The sequence below is a fragment of the Aedes aegypti genome, chromosome 1 (assembly GCF_002204515.2).
Source record: "Aedes aegypti strain LVP_AGWG chromosome 1, AaegL5.0 Primary Assembly, whole genome shotgun sequence".
NCBI classification, from domain to species: domain Eukaryota; kingdom Metazoa; phylum Arthropoda; class Insecta; order Diptera; family Culicidae; genus Aedes; species Aedes aegypti.
The window spans coordinates 279,041,080-279,061,190 of NC_035107.1; the positions used below are offsets into that span (position 1 = coordinate 279,041,080).

General features: G+C 42.9%; 2 protein-coding genes across 6 annotated transcripts in view; both read left to right on the forward strand.

Moving 5' to 3' along the window:
• LOC5564193 (zinc metalloproteinase-disintegrin-like EoMP06) overlaps positions 1–5,395 on the forward strand; it is a 37,358-nt gene extending 31,963 nt beyond the window's left edge. For all 4 annotated transcript variants that reach the window (XM_021837935.1, XM_001648484.2, XM_021837936.1 and 1 more), the window contains exons 3-5: positions 2,632–3,010; positions 3,067–3,265; positions 3,325–5,395. In XM_021837935.1, coding sequence (XP_021693627.1) covers positions 2,632–3,010; positions 3,067–3,265; positions 3,325–5,184 — 2,438 coding nt within the window. In that variant the 3' untranslated portion in view covers positions 5,185–5,395. The remainder of the gene's footprint in view (positions 1–2,631; positions 3,011–3,066; positions 3,266–3,324) is intronic.
• Positions 5,396–14,241: 8,846 nt separating this feature from the next.
• Positions 14,242–20,111, forward strand: part of LOC5576567 — a 247,241-nt gene continuing 241,371 nt past the window's right edge. For both annotated transcript variants that reach the window (XM_021837939.1, XM_021837938.1), the window contains exon 1: positions 14,242–15,396. In XM_021837939.1, coding sequence (XP_021693631.1) covers positions 14,889–15,396 — 508 coding nt within the window. In that variant the 5' untranslated portion in view covers positions 14,242–14,888. The remainder of the gene's footprint in view (positions 15,397–20,111) is intronic.

The window sequence follows — 20,111 nt, forward strand, 5'->3', positions numbered from 1 at the left end:
AATTCTAAACTTTTAACCAACTCAGTTATTGGGGCACCAAGTGGCTCGGTAGCTTAGTTGGTAAAGCGCTCGTCTAGCATACAACCCGACCAACCAGTCTTCATAATTCTTTATAGATCTTTGACAAACGACAAACGACAAACGGTTCAAAACGAATCTATATCGATCGCTATCGAAAATCACTGACTGGTTGACCGGGAAGAGTTCTGGGTTCAAATCCCAGCCGAGCACGTGGATTTTTTTTTATAATTTCACCCATAATTTGTCCATCTTTACCACGCGTAATGAGTTAATTAATTTAATAACCATGCGGATTGGATTACCGAACAGCTCAATATAAGCGTCAATTTATAACAGAAAGTTTTTTCAAACTGCAAGAAAACTCTAGCTTGCCAACGACAATCAAGGCAGACTTGATGAAAATCGCTAGTTTTCTTTCGTTGTGTACCTTCGAACTTTTCGGACAAACATGGAAAAAGGGCCAAAGTTTTCTAAGCATTTCAATTTGGAAAAAGTAAAATGATGAGTATTTGAATACTTTATATTTAATCAGAATAAATGGTGCTATCGTGACATTACTTTTGAATAAGCATGAAATGCTTCTCAATCGATTTTTTGTCACATTTTGATGAAATGCGGTTACGAAAGTGTGACAGTGCATGTATTAGGTATTGGAAAAAGCGTGACACAGGGGGGAGGGGGGTCTAGAAATCCCGAAAAACGATGGACTGGTTCGAGGTTCGCATCAACATTTATCGATAAAATATATTCAATACATGAATGCTGCTTCTTTTTCTTATATGTGTAAAACAATGAGATTTTTGTAAAAATTGAGTATTGTAGACGCGTTAAGTTTTCAACCTTTCAAAGCTATGATTATGCATGACATTACCAAAGATTCATGTCTTATCTGAGTTCTACAAGTAATATAAACAAGGAAGATGCGGTTTCTAATAAAAAAAGCAATCGCCAAAAACGATTCCGTATTCAAAATGTTATTTTTTTTTTGTAGAAACTGCCTACCTTTAGCCGTATTCCGCGGTTCAAAGTGTTTTCAATTTTGGGTGAAAAATATTACCCCATGTAAACTAAATACAAAAATCGCATGACACATTTTTTTTAAAATGTGCTTCAAAGCTTTCAGATAACAAAAGGAAACTTTTCGTTAAGGTGAAGATGAATCGAAGCCAAAGTTTAAATTTTCAAGAGCACGGATCTGGAAAACCAGCCATCCGTTTAAGCTGAAAACCTAATCGATTGGTCACCACCAGCCAGTGACCAATCGATTAGGTTAAACGGATGTTTGGTTCTCCAGATCCGTGCTCTTGAAAATTTGAACTTTGGCTTCGATTTATCTTCACCGTAAACGAAAAATTCTACACTGGGCTACTGGGTGTTCCGTTTTGTCCGATGCCTAATGTTAAGGCCCAAGCGCAATGATAGCGGAACGGCAACGGAAAACGGAACCGGTTCGCCAACATGAACTATAACATGGTTGTCGATTCAGTATTGGTTCACTTTCGTTCGTTGACAGCTCAGTCGAGATGGTGTGATTCATGCTGGCGAACCGGTTCCGCGTTCCGTTGCCGTTCCGCTATCATTGCGCTTGGGCCTTTAGTATTTGTTTCCAGTCTGTGCAGCCTTTGGTTGAAGACGGTGTAAATTGTCTTTTAAACATCCAAGAAACTGATCAATGGTACCCTGGAGTATGGTACTTTTTTAATGAGAACTGTTATTCATCCAAAAAATCTATATCAAAGTCTACTTGAAGACCTGCAGTTGTGGACTTTCTGCATAAAATATGATAACAGCTATTTCAAAAGACCAACATAGATCATTGCTAGCATCTCAATATTCAATAGAGGAAAAAGAATGAATTGAGAGCAAGTTTTCTTAAAAACAATCATTTTTGATTGATGCTTTTGCCGCAAAACAGATTATGAAAATTATAATTCATGAAATAAGTGCGATTAAGGTTACGATTTTGCCCACTGTCCATCGCTTCGTAGCTAAACAGCTGATACGGTCAACTCTGCATAGACGTCTGCGATGGCGGTCGCCATGACGACCAGTCATATGTAGTATCGTAGTAAGTTGTACACACCCCCGCCTACTGTTGCACGCTCTCGTCGTGTCGCTGCGCTGATACTTGAGCATAAGGCGTGAGTAATGAGAAACTCCAAAAGGTCCGTAGAGCGACTCGAAGACGGGAGCACAGATGTTCGCTCGTCTGCAGAGAAAGAGAACGCGTGCGATAGGCGACGTGCCCCTCGTATAAATAAGCAATGAAATTGAAATGCATTACCAATCAAATAGACATCGAGCGAGTAATAAAAGTTCATCTCGTTCCAAAGTTGTTAAAATCAGAACTTGACATAGACAACAAAGCGTTGTCTCCGGCAGACATTGTCCGCAGCAAACAACACTCAAAGTTTCTAGCAAATGATTTTTTATTGTCAATATTGACGACTGCTGGCACCACTTGTTTGCTCTCGAGACACGTTGCCTTTCAATGAGGCAAATTAGCATCTCGCCGTCGTTATCAAGTCCTTCTTTGTCTCCCATGACACATTGTGATGGTTCAAATCGTTCTAACCCAGCTTGCTTTGATTGCTTTCCCTCCCATTGCAGCATGGCGGCAGAATGGACCTTTGGCGGTCAATGGCAATGGCCGTATTCCGATTCTGCCGAAAGTGGAGCACACGCGATTCGGCAGCGATGCTATACTGACCTACAATCTGACGACGATGGATAGCACATCGACGGTTCGAGTCGATCTACGGAGAAGCTTGCCAAGCCGGACCTTCGTAGAACGGCAGGGCCATCGAAACGAATCGATAGTGGAATATTTTAACGACGAATGCTTCTACCAGGGCTGGGTTCACGGCAGAGCTGGTAGTCTGGTGGCGTTGTCCACGTGCGAAGGAAAGGTTCGCGGCACCGTTTATGACATTGACGAAACTTACTACATCGATTACGACGAGGTTTCGGGCGAACATTATATGGAAAGGTAAGTTGTGTAATGTCTTTCGATTAGATTTCCATTAAATCATTACTTCATTTCAGAATCTACGATAGCCCGGACAGTAATCGAGTTAAGCGAAGTCATCATCGTCCGCGGATGACCGGCCCGTACAATGCCAACCGCTATTCACGATATGTAGAGCTAGTTCTAGTGGTAGACAATTCTCTCTACAGATACTTCAATTCCGACATCTGGACCGTCCATCGATACTGCACCGATGTCGTTAATCACGTGAACATGGTAATTTAACCTCACATCAACTTTTGCAATCATTCCATTTACCGTATTCTTCTCCGTAGTTGTTCAACCAGTTAAACATCTTCATCGCTCTAACCGGGGTGGTTGTGTGGGACCAGCACGATCACATCCATGTATCGGACCGTGCTGACGATACGCTGAACAACTTTCTGCAGTACCGTCGCAAAGAGCTGCTGCTATCACATCCTAATGACCACGCCCAGCTGTTGACGGCGGTCAACTTCCAGGATCACGTCATCGGGAAGGCCAAGCTCGGCGGAATGTGTACCAGTAACAACTCCGGTGCGGTCATAGTGATCCACACGGATAACATCGGCATCCAGGCGGGGACGTTGGCCCACGAAATGGGACACAGCTTCAACATGGAGCACGATGTGGACGGGGAGTGTGAGTGTGGCGATAGGAAGTGTATCATGTCGGCGACCGTAACCGGGCGATCGCTGAAACACTGGAGTAGCTGTAGTGTGGAGCAGTTGACGCTGGCCTTCAACAGAGGGTTGAGCCATTGTCTGAAGGATAGACCGGAAGTGGTGTACTCGATGAGCTGTGGTAACGGGTTCGTAGACGAAGGCGAAGAGTGTGACTGTGGGCTGGAAGAAGTCTGTGATAATCAGTGCTGTGATGCGAAAATTTGTCGGTTGAAGGAAGGAGCTGCTTGCGCAACCGGGGAGTGCTGTAATTTGGAAACATGCCAACTGAAGGAGGCAGCAAGTGTTTGTCGAATGGCTCACGGAGAATGCGATCTTCCCGAGTATTGTACGGGAAAGTCCGAACACTGTCCGAGAGACGTTCACAAGAGGAATACGGAAATCTGCGCTGGCGGTCAAGCGTATTGTAGCGATGGTGAGTGCAAGGCTCGAGACGATCAGTGTCGCTTACTGTGGGGTCCGTCGGGAAAGGCTGCCGATGTAAATTGCTATTCAAGGAACGTTAACGGCACAAAGTATGCTAACTGTGGTTATGATCGGGACAGTCATAGTTGGAGAAAGTGCGCTGAAGAAGATGTTCAATGCGGTCTGCTCTTCTGCCAACAGCTCAACGAAAATCGTCTAGAATTTGGACTCAGAGTGTTTACCGAGGAGCACATCGCCAGTGCTCTCAATGGACGCCGGGTCGTTCCTTGTCACGCAGCCTTCATAGACCTAGGTAACGCTAAACAGCCATCGCTTGTTCCAGATGGAGCTCCTTGTGGTGAGAACAAAATGTGCTACCAGCAACAATGCTGGGATATCGATAGCCTCAACTCCTACGGAGTAGGACAACCTTGTCCCCACAACTGTCACAATCGTGGGGTCTGCAATAGCCAAGGAAACTGCCACTGCCATTCTGGCTACGCTCCTCCGTTCTGTGAATTTTCCGGAATTGACGGATCCATTGACAGCGGTCCGGCCTCCACCTCCTCTTATTCTCTTCTTATCATATCACTCACCGTAGCCTCCATCATCATACTTCTCCTCTTCGTGATCTACACAGCTCGCACTTTCTGCCGACCGGATCGTTGCAGAACTCCCCTCCAAATCAACTCCTTCCCTTCTTCGTCCCGCAGCAAACATAAGCTCATCGCTACACCTTCCAGCAACTCCGCTGTAGTGCGTGAAATCTCCGCTCCCAAGCTGTGTTCTTCCACTCGGGACATGGATGGACCGCAGTACACCCCAATCGCAAGACTGAAGCACCACCAGCACGATGGTAATCGAGAACCTCCGACCAAGAATAGCACGGTTTCAGTGCGTTCGATAGCTCAGCCATCGGTAGGCTACGTAACGCACGTGGTAGCACCACTGCCACCTCCGGCCAGTCCTCGACGGTTACCACAGCGGCTGCCATCGTCGGTGCACCGGAGCTCGTATGAAAGGCGCCGGCACGGATCCGGTGAAAGCAGTAGTAATCGATACTCGTGAATCTCATTTTGTACTCAACGGAACTTTTAAATATCGATGTATGCTCGTGTGTAGAGTCGCGTGTTTCATAATGTAAGCATTTAAGGACTTATACAGCTTTTTGATACTAGCATTATTTTCTAGCTACTACTTAGTCGTGCGTGTAAGAATCGTAACGAAACGTTCGAGGAAATAAAGTTCTAGTCATCCACTCGAAACGTTCTGAAGTAAACGTCGCGATTGTTGGAATGCACTTTGTCCGAAACTTTTCCATTCAACATACTTTTAAGAAACTCCAAGATTTTGGACGTCCCCACATAACTGTAGACCACGTTTGAATTTTATACAAAAAAAAGTTCTACACTTCAAAAGATCTTCAATTTGCTAACTGATTGCTTTCATTCATTCATTTATTCATTTATTTAGCTAACATCTAGACAGATAACACTGAATCAACAATTTCACGCCACAATACTCGGTTCGTTGCCGCATCTCTCCATCCTCGGTTCTGCCCCACGCTCGCCAAATCGATACGCACTTGATCCGCCCACCTAGCTCGATGCGCTCAACTTCCACTGATGATGCGCCTCCGTATTTCACGGCTAACGTTATTGTCAGCCGTCAGCAAGGATCCAAGGAAGACGAACTCGTCGACCACCTCGGACGTATCCCCGTCTATCGTAACACTGCTACCTAGGCGAGCCCTGTCGCGCTCGGCCCCACCAGCTAGCATGTACTTTGTCTTGGACGCATTCACAACCAGTCCAACAGGCGGGTGTACAAGTCTGCCACCTTTTCAAATGTTCGGCCGACGATGTCCATATCATCCGTGAAACAAACAAATTGACTGGATCTCGTAAAAATAGTACCCCGGCTGGTAAGCCCGGCTCTCCGCATAACACCTTCTAGCACAATATTGAACAACAGGCACGAAAGTCCATCACCTTGTCGTAGTCCCCGGTAGGATCCAAACGACTTGGAGTTTTCGCCTGAAACCTTCACAAAATTTTGCACACCTTCCATTGTCGCTCTTATCATTCTCCTTAGCTTCCCGGGAAAGCTGTTCTCGTCCATGATTAACCTCCCACAAAGTGGGGGCTGGTTAGTTTCCATCCTCCGCAGTACTGACGAGGGCATTTCCTCCGTTGTCCCGTCCTTCATTGCCTGTGCTCTCAGCACCATTCAAGTGTTCGTCGAAGTGCTGCCTCCACCTTTCGATCACATCACGCTCGTCCGTAAAAATGCTCCCATCCTTATCCCTGCACATCTCGGCTCGCGGCACGAAGCCGTTGCGGGATGCGTCGAGCTTCTGATAGAACTTGCGTGTTTCTTGAGACCGGCACAGCTGTTCCATCTACTCGCACTCCATCTTCTCCAAGCGGCGTTTTTTCTCCCGAAAGAGGCAGGTCCGCTGTTGCCGTATCCGTTTATATTCCACGTTCTATATTCCACGTTCTGCCGGGTCCCTTGTTGCAGCATGACCGCCCACGCTGTATTCTTCTCCTCCAAAACCTCAAGGCACTCCTCGTCGAACCAATCGTTCCGTCGACTCCGTCCCACGTACCCGACGTTGCTCTCAGCTGCATCGTTGATGGCTGCTTTTACTGTTCTCCAGCAGTCCTCAAGAGGGGCTTCATCCAGCTCACCCTCTTCCGGTAATGCAGCCTCGAGGTGCTGCGCGTATGCCGCTGCGACATCCAGTTGCTTGCTAGAATGGACATATCCTCGCCAATAGGGTAATGACTGTTTATTTTGTTTTCAAACGCTAACAGTTGGCGCCAGCAGCAAAAATTACAGACAACAACCTTTCGAACATTCAGTTTCTCTTACCGGTCGCCGAGCGGCGACACTGATGTTTGCATTCCACTCACTGATCGCGCTACGCTGGATTCTAAAATTTCTGAATCTTTCAATACAAGCGCATGGAAGAATGGTAGTCGGAGAAATGTCAAAACGTATGGAAACAAATAAAAAAACATAAATTGCTTGCAATTAGGAAACTGGATCAAAAAAGTAGTGATTAGAAATCAAGAGTAAAGTGAAAAACTTTTTGTGTTTAGTTTATCTTCCGTAGTGCTTTCTTTGTTTCAGGATTTCGTTTTTACTACCTTTGAAAAAGAGCCATCTATTGCCTTTTCAATTTTGAATATCGCCCTATTACCTAGCTTTCATGAAGTTTACTGTTACACAAGCGGTTCTAAATCATGAACTCAATCGAACTCAAACGTTTTAAATAGATTTACTAGAGGAACAGTTGGAAACTTTATGAAATAAACGGCCATCTAATCTTGAGTTGATAATAAACAATATGTTAAGTCCTACTGTAAACGGCTAGGGGTAAGGTATTTTCGAGCATGGGGCATTTGCTGAATCCTTTTTGTAATATGGAAGGTATTGCCAAGGGTTTGTTCAAAAATATCATAAGGCATTAAATAGCCATTTTTGACATACACCAGCGTAGCAAATTTTTCTTTTTTCTATGACTCGTAAATACATTCAGACTACACTCGATCTCTTCAGTATTATGAAATATATGAAAAATACAAATAAGAGAAGCCTCAAAGCTTCTAAAAGAAATGATTCTAAGCATCAGGAGAAGAAGTTCCTGGAAGAAAATGTTCCAAAAAGCTTCTGAAAGATATTTTTTGCAAGAAAAGCTTCCTAAAACCTTCTGGGAAAAAAACTTCTCGAAGAAAAGTTCTGAGTCTGAAAGAGAAGTTTCCAAGCTTCTGGAAGTATGGCTTTGAAGCGTCTGGAAGAGAAGCCTCCAAGCTTCTGGAAGAGAAACCTCCAAGCTTCTGGAAGAGTAGCTTCCAAGCTTCTGGAAGAGAAGCTTCAAAGCTTTTGGTAGAGCAGCTTCCAAGCTTCTGGAAAAAAAGTTTCCAAGCTTGTGGAAAAATATCTTTCAAGTTTCTGGAATTGAAGCTTCCAAGCTTCTGGAAGAAAAACTTCCAAGCTTCTGGAAGAAAAACTTCCAAGCTTCTGGAAGAAAAACTTTCAAGCTTTTGCGAGAGAATCCTGCTCAAGATTGCGAGAGAATCATGCTCAGAACTCTGAGAGAATCCTGCTCAGGATTCTGAGAGAATCCTGCTAAGGATTCTGAGAGAATCTTGCTCCGGATTCTGAGAAAATCATGCTCAGGATTCTGAGAAAATCTTGCTCAGGATTCTGAGAGAATCCTGCTCAGGATTCTGAATGAATTTTGCTCAGGAATCTAAGAATCCTGCTCAGGATTCTGAGAGATTTCTGCTCAGGATTCTGTGAGATTTCTGCTCAGGATTCTGAGAGAATCCTACTCAGGATTGCGAGAGAATAATGCTCAGGATTGCGAGAGAATCATGCTCAGAGCTCTGAGAGAATCCTGCTCAGGATTCTGAGAAAATCCTGCTCAGGATTCTACGAGAATTCTAGTCAGGATTCTGAGAGAATCCTGCTCAGGATTCTGAGAGAATCCTGCTCAGGATTCTGAGAGAATCCTGCTCAGGATTCTGAGAGAATCCTGCTCAGGATTCTGAGAGAATCCTGCTCAGGATTCTGAGAGAATCCTGCTCAGGATTCTGAGAGAATCCTGCTCAGGATTCTGAGAGAATCCTGCTCAGGATTCTGAGAGAATCCTGCTCAGGATTCTGAGAGAATCCTGCTCAGGATTCTGAGAGAATCCTGCTCAGGATTCTGAGAGAATCCTGCTCAGGATTCTGAGAGAATCCTGCTCAGGATTCTGAGAGAATCCTGCTCAGGATTCTGAGAGAATCCTGCTCAGGATTCTGAGAGAATCCTGCTCATGATTCTGAGAGAATCCTGCTCAGGATTCTGAGAGAATCCTGCTCAGGATTCTGAGAGAATCCTGCTCAGGATTCTGAGAGAATCCTGCTCAGGATTCTTGGAGAATCCTGCTCAGGATTCTTGGAGAATCCTGCTCAGGATTCTTGGAGAATCCTGCTCAGGATTCTTGGAGAATCCTGCTCAGGATTCTTGGAGAATCCTGCTCAGGATTCTTGGAGAATCCTGCTCAGGATTCTTGGAGAATCCTGCTCAGGATTCTTGGAGAATCCTGCTCAGGATTCTTGGAGAATCCTGCTCAGGATTCTTGGAGAATCCTGCTCAGGATTCTTGGAGAATCCTGCTCAGGATTCTTGGAGAATCCTGCTCAGGATTCTTGGAGAATCCTGCTCAGGATTCTTGGAGAATCCTGCTCAAGATTCTTGGAGAATGCTGCTCAGGATTCTTGGAGAATCCTGCTCAGGATTCTTGGAGAATCCTGCTCAGGATTCTTGGAGAACCCTGCTCAGGATTCTTGGAGAGTCCTGCTCAGGATTCTTGGAGAATCCTGCTCAGGATTCTTGGAGAATCCTGGTCAGGAATCTTGGAGTATCCTGCTCAGGAATCTTGAAGTATCCTGCTCAGGTTTCTTGGAGAATCATGCTCAGGATTCTTGGAGAATCCTGCTCAGGATTCTTGGAGAATCATGCTCAGGAGTCTGGGTGAATCCTGCTCAGGATTCTGGGAGAATCCTGCTCAGGATTCTGGGAGAATCCTGCTCAGGATTCTGGGAGAATCCTGCTCAGGATTCTGAGAGAATCCTGCTCAGGATTCTGGGAGAATCCTGCTCAGGATTCTGGGAGAATCCTGCTCAGGATTCTGGGAGAATCCTGCTCAGGATTCTGGGAGAATCCTGCTCAGGATTCTGGGAGAATCCTGCTCAGGATTCTGGGAGAATCCTGCTCAGGATTCTGGGAGAATCCTGCTCAGGATTCTTGGAGAATCCTGCTCAGGATTCTTGGAGAATCCTGCTCAGAATTCTTGGAGAATCCTGCTCAGGATTCTTGGAGAATCCTGCTCAGGATTCTTGGAGAATCCTGCTCAGGATTCTTGGAGAGTCCTGCTCAGGATTCTTGGAGAATCCTGCTCAGGATTCTTGGAGAATCCTGGTCAGGAATCTTGGAGAATCCTGCTCAGGAATCTTGGAGTATCCTGCTCAGGTTTCTTGGAGAATCCTGCTCAGGATTCTTGGAGAATCCTGCTCAGGATTCTTGGAGAATCCTGCTCAGGATTCTTGGAGAATCATGCTCAGGAGTCTGGGTGAATCCTGCTCAGGATTCTGGGAGAATCCTGCTCAGGATTCTGGGAGAATCCTGCTCAGGATTCTGGGAGAATCCTGCTCAGGATTCTGGGAGAATCCTGCTCAGGATTCTGGGAGAATCCTGCTCAGGATTCTGGGAGAATCCTGCTCAGGATTCTGGGAGAATCCTGCTCAGGATTCTGGGAGAACCCTGCTCAGGATTCTGAGAGAATCCTGCTCAGGATTCTGGGAAAATCCTGCTCAGGATTCTGGGAGAATCCTGCTCAGGATTCTGGGAATATCTTGCTCAGGATTCTGGGAGAATCATGCTCAGAATCTTGGGAGAATCCTTCTCAGGATTCTGGGAGAATCCTACTCAGGATTCTGGGAGAATCCTGCTCAGGACTCTGGGAGAATCCTGCTCAGGAATTTTGGAGAATCCTGCTCAGGAATCTTGGAGAATCCTGCTCAGGATTCTTGGAGAATCCTGCTCAGGATTCTGGGAGTATCCTGCTCAGGATTCTGGGAGTATCCTGCTCAGGATTCTGGGAGTATCCTGCTCAGGATTCTGAGAGTATCCTGCTCAGGATTCTGGGAGTATCCTGCTCAGATTTCTGGGAGAATCCTGCTCAGATTTCTGGGAGTATCCTGCTCAGGATTCTTGGAGAATCCTGCTCAGGATTCTTGGAGAATCCTGCTCAGGATTCTTGGAGAGTCCTGCTCAGGATTCTAAGAGAATCCTGCTCAGGATTCTAAGAGAATCCTGCTCAAGATTCTGGGAGAATCCTGCTCAGGATTCTGGGAGAATCCTGCTCAGGATTCTGGGAGAATCCTGCTCAGGATTCTGGGAGAATCCTGCTCAGGATTCTGGGAGAATCCTGCTCAGGATTCTGGGAGAATCCTGCTCAGGATTCTGGGAGAATCCTGCTCAGGATTCTGGGAGAATCCTGCTCAGGATTCTGGGAGAATCCTGCTCAGGATTCTGGGAGAATCCTGCTCAGGATTCTGGGAGAATCCTGCTCAGGATTCTGGAAGAATCCTGCTCAGGATTCTGGGAAAATCCTGCTCAGGATTCTGGGAGAATCCTGCTCAGGATTCTGGGAATATCTTGCTCAGGATTCTGGGAGAATCATGCTCAGGATTCTGGGAATATCTTGCTCAGGATTCTGGGAGAATCATGCTCAGAATCTTGGGAGAATCCTTCTCAGGATTCTGGGAGAATCCTACTCAGGATTCTGGGAGAATCCTGCTCAGGACTCTGGGAGAATCCTGCTCAGGAATTTTGGAGAATCCTGCTCAGGAATCTTGGAGAATCCTGCTCAGGAATCTTGGAAAATCCTGCTCAGGATTCTTGGAGAATCCTGCTCAGGATTCTTGGAGAATCCTGCTCAGGATTCTGGGAGTATCCTGCTCAGGATTCTGGGAGTATCCTGCTCAGGATTCTGGGAGTATCCTGCTCAGGATTCTGGGAGTATCCTGCTCAGGATACTGGGAGTATCCTGCTCAGATTTCTGGGAGAATCCTGCTCAGATTTCTTGGAGTATCCTGCTCAGGATTCTTGGAGAATCCTGCTCAGGATTCTTGGAGAGTCCTGCTCAGGATTCTAAGAGAATCCTGCTCAAGATTCTGGGAGAATCCTGCTCAGGATTCTGGGAGAATCCTGCTCAGGATTCTTGGAGAATCCTGCATAAGATTCTGGGTGAATCCTGCACAGGATTCTGGAATAAACCTGCACAGGATTCTGGAAGAATCCTGCTCAGGATTCTGAGAGAGCTGAGCTTCCTTAAAGCTTCTGGAAAAAAGCTTCTCGAAGAAAAGTTCTGAGTCTGAAAGAGAAGTTTTCAAGCTTCTGGAAGTAAGGCTTCAAAGCTTCTGAAAGAGAAGCTTCCAAGCTCCTGGAAGAGAAGCCTCCAAGCTTCTGGAAGAGAAGCCTTTAAGCTTCTGGAAGAGAAGCCTCCAAGCTTCTGGAAGAGTAGCTTCCAAGCTTCTGGAGGAGAAGCTTCAAAGCTTCTGGTAGAGCAGCTTCCAAGCTTCTGGAAAAAAAGTTTCCAAGCTTCTGGAAAAATATCTTTCAAGCTTCTGGAATTGAAGCTTCCAAGCTTCTGGAATTGAAGCTTCCAAGCTTCTGGAAGAAAAACTTTCAAGCGAGCGAATCCTGCTCAGGATTGTGAGAGAATCATGCTCAGGATTGCGAGAGAATCAAGCTCAGAACTCTGAGAGAATCCTGCTCAGGATTCTGAGAGAATCCTGCTCAAGATTCTGAGAGAATCCTGCTCAGGATTCTGAGAGAATCTTGCTCCGGATTCTGAGAGAATCCTACTCAGGATTCTGAGAAAATCTTGCTCAGGATTCTGAGAGAATCCTGCTCAGGATTCTGAATGAATTTTGCTCAGGAATCCAAGAATCCTGCTCAGGATTGTGAGAGAATCCTGCTCAGGATTGTGAGAGAATCTTGCTCAGGATTCTGGGAGAATCTCGCTCGGAATTCTGAGAGAATCCTGCTCAGGATTCTGAGAGAATCTTGCTCCGGATTCTGAGAGAATCCTACTCAGGATTCTGAGAAAATCTTGCTCAGGATTCTGAGAGAATCCTGCTCAGGATTCGGAATGAATTTTGCTCAGGAATCCAAGAATCCTGCTCAGGATTGTGAGAGAATCCTGCTAAGGATTGTGAGAGAATCTTGCTCAGGATTCTGGGAGAATCTCGCTCGGAATTCTGAGAGAATCCTGCTCAGGATCCTAAGAGAATCCTGCTAAGGATTTTGAGAGAATCCTGCTCAGGATTCTGAGAGAATCCTGTCCAGGATTCTGGGAATCCTGCTCAGGATTCTGAGAAAATCCTGCAAAGGATTCTGAGAGGTATCCTGCTCAGAATTCTTAGAGTATCCTGTTAAGGGTTCTAAAAGGATCCTTCTCAAGGTTCTGAAAGAATCCGGCTCAGGATTCTGAAAGAATCATGCTCAGGGTTCTGAGAGAATCATGCTCAAGGTTCTGAGTGAATCCTGCTCAGGATTTTAAGAGAATCCTGTTCAGGATTCTGATAGACTCCATGCTCAGGATTCTAAGAAAATCGTGCTAATCTAATCTTAATCTTGGTCAGAATTAAGAAAATCCAAAGTTAGAACTTTTCAAATCATGGTGATAGATGTTTTGAATTGAGTCAAGTGATCAATCCATTCAATCGAACGTGCTGATTTTATACCATGTAGTCATTTCCGTGACAAGTTTTCCGAACTGTTAACCAGCCTTTGGTGAGGAAACAACATAATAAGTGATACTTACTTACATAATACTTACATGATCTCGTCTGGGTCCTGTGCGCTTCCTGTGCGATTGAACACTAAAAATATTCAATTGAAAATTAAATTTACTCAACAAAATTCATCAAAATCATCGACCCATTGTGAAGAAAGATAATTGCATTTTATTGTGTTACTGTAGTACATAGGTGCGTTACAGAATGTAACGCTTTTAGCGTTTGTTTGAAGATTCCTTTCCAATGCAACATTGACGGATTGTTGTGACTTTTCACGTCGTGTAAGTGAGCAACTGACTTCTACTGAACATCTCTACACATACGGTTGGAAACACATTTAAAAGAATTTAAAACAAAAAAATAACATGAACAAGCAGTGCAATCAGTAATGATGTTCTAGAAACTTAATACGAAGGTATTAATTACAATAAATTTGAAAATACGAAATCAAACAAAACGGCATTAATATTTTTATACGTTTAAAGCATTCTCATCTTCATCGTCCATGTCTCAAAAATGGTGAGACCGTTTGTTGTTTTTCTTTCAAATTTTAATTAAAAAACGTTATCATTGTGAAACTATATCATCCAAATATTGTTAACTCGGATGGAACCAGTGCCCCGCAAACGTTAGCTTTCTACGCAATAACTTTCTGCGTAGTGGTGATTGATCGGTGCGAGCTTTTCGCTCCTCGTTTCACTGTGTGCGTGCAATCGTTGGTTTCTTTTGTTGTTGCTTTCGTCTGTCTTCGGTCTTCTACGCTATTCTGCCAGTCTCCGCTTCAGATGTGTAGCGTTTGCGTTCGAGTGAGGACGCACCCTATAGCTGCCAGTCCGGTTGGTCGCGCCGTGTCCCGTGTGTCGTGTAGTGAATAAATTATAGGAAAAGTTGTGTTTTTGTCATTTATTTGTAGTGCCACCGTGGTCGCTTTGGTTCAGTTTAATTTCTGACATCCGTTTCGGGGCGTTCCGAGGTGATTCCGGAAGACGGAAAAGAATCGTTTGGGGATTGATGGGGTATGAGGGGAAGCTCTTTTAGAGTTTCTAGTTAGTTTGAAGCTGTTGTGTTTTTGTTGGCGTTGCAAGGAGAGGTCTTTGATCGGAGAAGAGGAAGTCAAAGCAAGCGGCGACCGCGGGATAAGGGAGTTAAACAAGTAACCCATTCTACGAGGGCCATGGAAGAAAAGTGAAGAGACCCCCTAAAAATAAGGCAAAGCAGGCAGTGAAAGATTGTGTGATAGTCGATTTGGTGGGCACACTGAGAAGGGATCCAAGTGAAGAGCGAGGGTTGCGGGAAGCGAGAAAGTATAGGGGCAGAGTGCAAATGCATTTAGTGCAAGAGCATAAGCAGTGCAACCATCAGCAGCAGGGTGTGTGCGTATGTGCCACTTCTAGTGGAAGAAGATAAGATCATGTTCCGGAGCACGGCGACACGGGTTTCGTCGCCGCCGATGAAAACAAAGAAATCCAGCACCGAAAGCAATAATATTACCGGCCACGGCTTCGGGTATGATAGAAGCCGAGCGCTCGTTGATGGCGAAGGCCGCCACGACCGTTGGGTTTCGGGAATGACGTCGACTGGTGGTCGCTGTTGGCGGCAGTGGTCCGACCCTGAAGCATCGCTATTGGATGAGCCCCCAATTGTAGCAGTAGGCCAGTGCAGTCGCCAGGCGACAGAACGACGGCGGCCAGAATCAGTGGCAGATAGTAGGCCACTACAGCGAAGACGACGACATCGGGGACTGCTGCTGTGGCGACCAAGTGGTGGCAAACATGCTTTCGGCTCGCTGATCCATGTGTTAGTGTTTACAGTAGTATTTATTGATCTATTTAATTTGAGTGCATCGTCATCGATTCTTCGGGCGAGCGATTTGGATCTAGATGCGGCCACAGCAGCAGCAGATCAGATTTATGGAAGAGGTAGGTAATTACGGCAGGAGGTTCTACATGGGCATAGCTAGAGGGGAGCTGATTCAGATTTCAATAGGAATATGACGAACTTAATTTGTGAAATTTTAACAGTGATAACATTCAAACCAAATAGATTTAGAGAGAAACAATATGAAACTTTGCGAAACCAACAATACAAAATTTGAAATAAATTTCATGAACAGAAATAGTTGTAGGTTTGATTCTTTTAATTTTGGAGTCCAAGCAGGCGTGGAAAATAGGTTCCCTTGACAATTGCAATGCATTAAGACTGCTCATAAGAGCATAATCCAAGTAACCAAATAGCAGTTTAGTTCGCCCTGCGTGCAAATATAGTGCTATAATATAGTCGACATGCCCTATATTAGCCATTTATCGGGCTAGTGGTTACTATGGATTGTCGAATCAACACCTTTCTTCTCGCAAAATACATATTTCAATACAATACGTTTCTACGTATATAAAAAATAACGCACTGTTTGAAAACTATGTAAAAAAAGATGACGTTAGTACTCTAGTTATGTTGTTTTTCAATAAAGAATTCTCCAACTAACGCTGAAGATGCCTTAGTACTTTATTTTTTGAATACCGATTGTCAATTCTGCAAACATTTTTATTTGCAAATAATGTCCATTTAAATAACATTTATATAACACTATTTAAATAACCTCTAAATAAAATACTTATTTATACATATACAAAATACTGAAACTCCTGATTTTCTCAATATAATGATTTAAAATTTTGAGAGAAGATGCTTGGGTTGATTTAATACTTAATGCAATTCTGATAGTTACTTGGCTGCTTTGCAAATCGATAATATTGCACTTTTAGGGGATATTTTGAAGCATGTGAATATTCCTTCCAAAATAGCTCAAAGGCGTCAAATTATGATAACTTTCAATTCCCTTGTTGAAATATTTGCAACTGCTCGGAGAAGATGCTTAAATACTATATCTTTCGAATGGTGCGTGCTTCGTAAATAACGGATTCAGACACACCGTGACTTTAAACCCCAATAGCAACTGCAAAACTTATGCTCAAGTTCATTTTTGGTGATCAATAGTAGTAGAATGAATAGACTGTGTGACGGAGCTAAATGAATATGGCATACGGAAATTTCTTTAAAAATTATTATCATAGTATAAGAAGTCAAATTCTAAACTTTGAGCAGTTTTACCTCAATACCTGCTTTTTCCATTTAGGTCGGTTATGCCTTCATCGGCAGAAGAGTTCCTTATCAAATAATTACCGACCAAAAGTGACTCCCAGATCTTCCTCCTCCATTACTAATCAACACCTTTCCCGTGGTGATTGTAGAGATGCAGAGGTATTCTTGGTCTCTAGAGGCAACAATAATTACACACTTACATTCATTCCCCATCCAAACTGACTGTAAGGACTTGGCCGCCGCCGTTATTGATCAATAATATAAGAGCTGCTAAAATGTACATTTCTAGAAAAAGCGGAAAGTCCCATCCCTTATTCATATGGATCGTAGTGCAATTATTCCCAATTCAGATCAATCACGGAGTAGCAACCAATGACACGTACGAAAAATCTTAGCTATGTCATGCTATGCTATAGGACATTTATGTCTTTAAGGAGTAAGACAGAGTTCCTTATCATATGTGTTGAAAAAATATACATAACCTCAAAAGAGGTAATTTAACAAAACACACAAAATGAAGAATGACAAAAATAGCAGAAACCCAATATAGTAGACCAGTAGCGTAACGTGATAAATCGATGCTGCCTTAAATTAAACTTAACAATTCTTCGAAGAATTTGCTAAGGAATTTATTAAAAGAAAGCTTCACTCACATTTTTCCCAAAAAATCTAATTTATATTCCGATGGATATTTTTTCTGAGATTCTTCAAAGAACTTCTCCAATAACCACTCCAGGGATTCCTCTAGAAACCCTCAACAGTAACTTAAAATATTTTGTGAAAATGCCTCCATGGGCGTAGCCAGAGGGGAACAGGAAAGTTTCGCTGCCCCCGCCCTCCCCTGTCTGACAAAAAACACTCCAGCAAATCTAATTGACACAAAAGTTAATATATTTATTGATTTTGTCAAGGATTGTTTTCAGCTTTCATATTTATATTTAATTGCGTCATGATAATTTTTTTGAATAGTTCTTCAAGTCTAAGTAAAAATCAAACTTCTGCCCAAGATTTTTCCAGGAATCAATCAGAGAATTTGATGTTGCTACGCTCCTCCATGGCCATTGGATTTGTTGCAGAGTTGCTCAACATCTGTCATACCATATGATGGCTGATTTACTAAAACTAGCAACATCAGTTGGGAGCTATAAATATCACTTTGATCAGCTAACAGCAGTGATGCGACATCGCACTCTAGATCATAATCCCTGCAGAATGAGTGATCACTTGGTAACTATGCTATTGAAGTTTTTCAGTGACGAACACACAGTTTCAATCGATCTACAACAGTATCAAGAAAAGCTTACTGATAAATTGCCATTTGATTTTCTTAATTTAAGACTACAGTATGGCCCATAAAAAAATGCGAAAATTATTTGAACGTAAATGTAGCATCCACTGGCGTTATTTTCATTGTTTTGAATAGTGAATGTAATTTCTGATTATTGTAGTATATTCTTACACCACTTCGCCATCCAGGACAATTTTTGTCATATTTTTCTTACTGTTCTGAATAATGTAATAAAGCAAATAAGTTCAAAGGGTTTTTCCGCCAAAAGCTAGAAACAGCGTCTGATTGTCGTATACTCTGGTGATAAACTTTCCACCTTCAAAAATCACACTTTCTTGTTGAAAATTTTAGTTTGTTTGGTATCAGAGGACGGAGGAGTTCTTAGAGAACGTGTTCTTCATGATCACAATAAAATATTTTGCCAGGGTCATAGTTTTGAGGGCATTTGCGTCTTATAGGTTTGATATGCCTTTATTTTTTGCTAAAGTTGAATAAAAAATAAATATGGAGGCCTATAACAGATTTTTGAGGATAAAATTTGTTACTTCGGGAAGAGACAACTTATATCAATACTAGCTCAGAGGTTTTGAGCAAAATGGAGCCGCTTATCACACTTACATGAAGGTTCAATCAAAGCTTTACAAAATGAGCCGTTTTTTCGAAAATATGTTTAAGTCTACAGTTACCCAGGTATGAGCCGGTTCTATCATTCGATATGGGCGTATGCTGGAGACAAGGCCTGTGAAGAATCTCAAGCCATTGTTGATGTTTTAGAAGCTTTCATCACACAGATATTGAACTCGACGTCCGCATAATAAAATTTGAAGGTATGCTTTCAATTCCTCTCTGGTAAGGTAAAAGTAACAGATAAAAATCATGTCCAAAGCGAAAAACTGAGTCTATATAGATTAAACATTACAAGTAATGAATAATAATTATGTTTCATTCACATTTTCTATGCAAAAATTACCATTAAACATGATATGGTGATTTTCGCATTTTTTTTATGGGCCATACTGTAAACTTAACCTATCAGTGATATCCATTGTATATCGCCATTAATGCACTGTTGACAGCATGGTGTTAATTTAATATAGTATGATCCGAAATGTATCGCAATGGGCCTGTACATATCAGCAAAAGCAAATCGTTGATAGTGACGGCGAGCAACTCTGGTTTGTAGAAGAATTTGAGGAGCCCATCAAAGATCTCAGAGAAATCATTCAAAAAAAGTTATCAACCGTCCGTAATACAAGAGGAATCTACCAAAAATCTATTCTGGAACTCAAAAGGTCTGCCAAATTATCATAACACCAGGCATTGCAAACTCATCTGAGCGTAGAGATCATCTTTGCATGTTGAAAAGATATTATCCCTAATCCAAGAGCACATTGAGATGATACAATCTTTCCATCTTGAACATAAAATGATTATCATTGACAGTTCATAAACGTACTTTTGTAAGACCAAGTGTATGGTGTCCCACATTTGTGGAATATGATTGTGGAAAAAAAAACATTTTGCTAGCTCAGTGAGGAGCTGGACCGGTCCTTGAACTTTTGTTAGTGATTTTCTCATATTCAAACAATGGTAGTAGATAGATACGGTCAGGCGAATGCATCTGCAGTCAAGATTCTTCTAGAACAATTGGCGATAGCAATGGTTATTTCTCAGCTGTCTTGTGACATATGAAAATGTTGTTTGTACATTTTTAACAAGCTTTTGCGCTAGCTAAACAGTTTACTTGGCTGGGAGCTGATTAAAAGGAATCGAATACTTCTTGTATCTTACACCTATGGATTCATATTGTGCTTCTCCTCAATTGGTTTTAAGCGAGATCAACAATGTAATTTTTTTTGTAAAAAATGAATTGAACGATTGTTTTAAATTTATGTATAGGCTTGTTTAATTTGTGTAATTACTACTGAAGAATATGTGAAGGGAGCAACATCTCAAAAGCAAACGCAGGTTGTAGAGAGAAATTAAATGGGTTGAAACATAGAGAAATAATTGAATAATGCATTTATAGCGGATTTCTAGCATGGTAATCTTTATTATTTGACGTCACGTTGATCCCACAGATGTTATACAACAATAATATTGAATAATCTTGTTAAATCGAGATTTTGGGAAAACAGTTCCTAACATTGGTATCCTAGTTGAACATGGGAAGAGGGTAATTTGGACAGAATGAACACCGAATGCCTTTACGGAAGTAGAGAGCTGCGTTACCTAATAATAAACGGA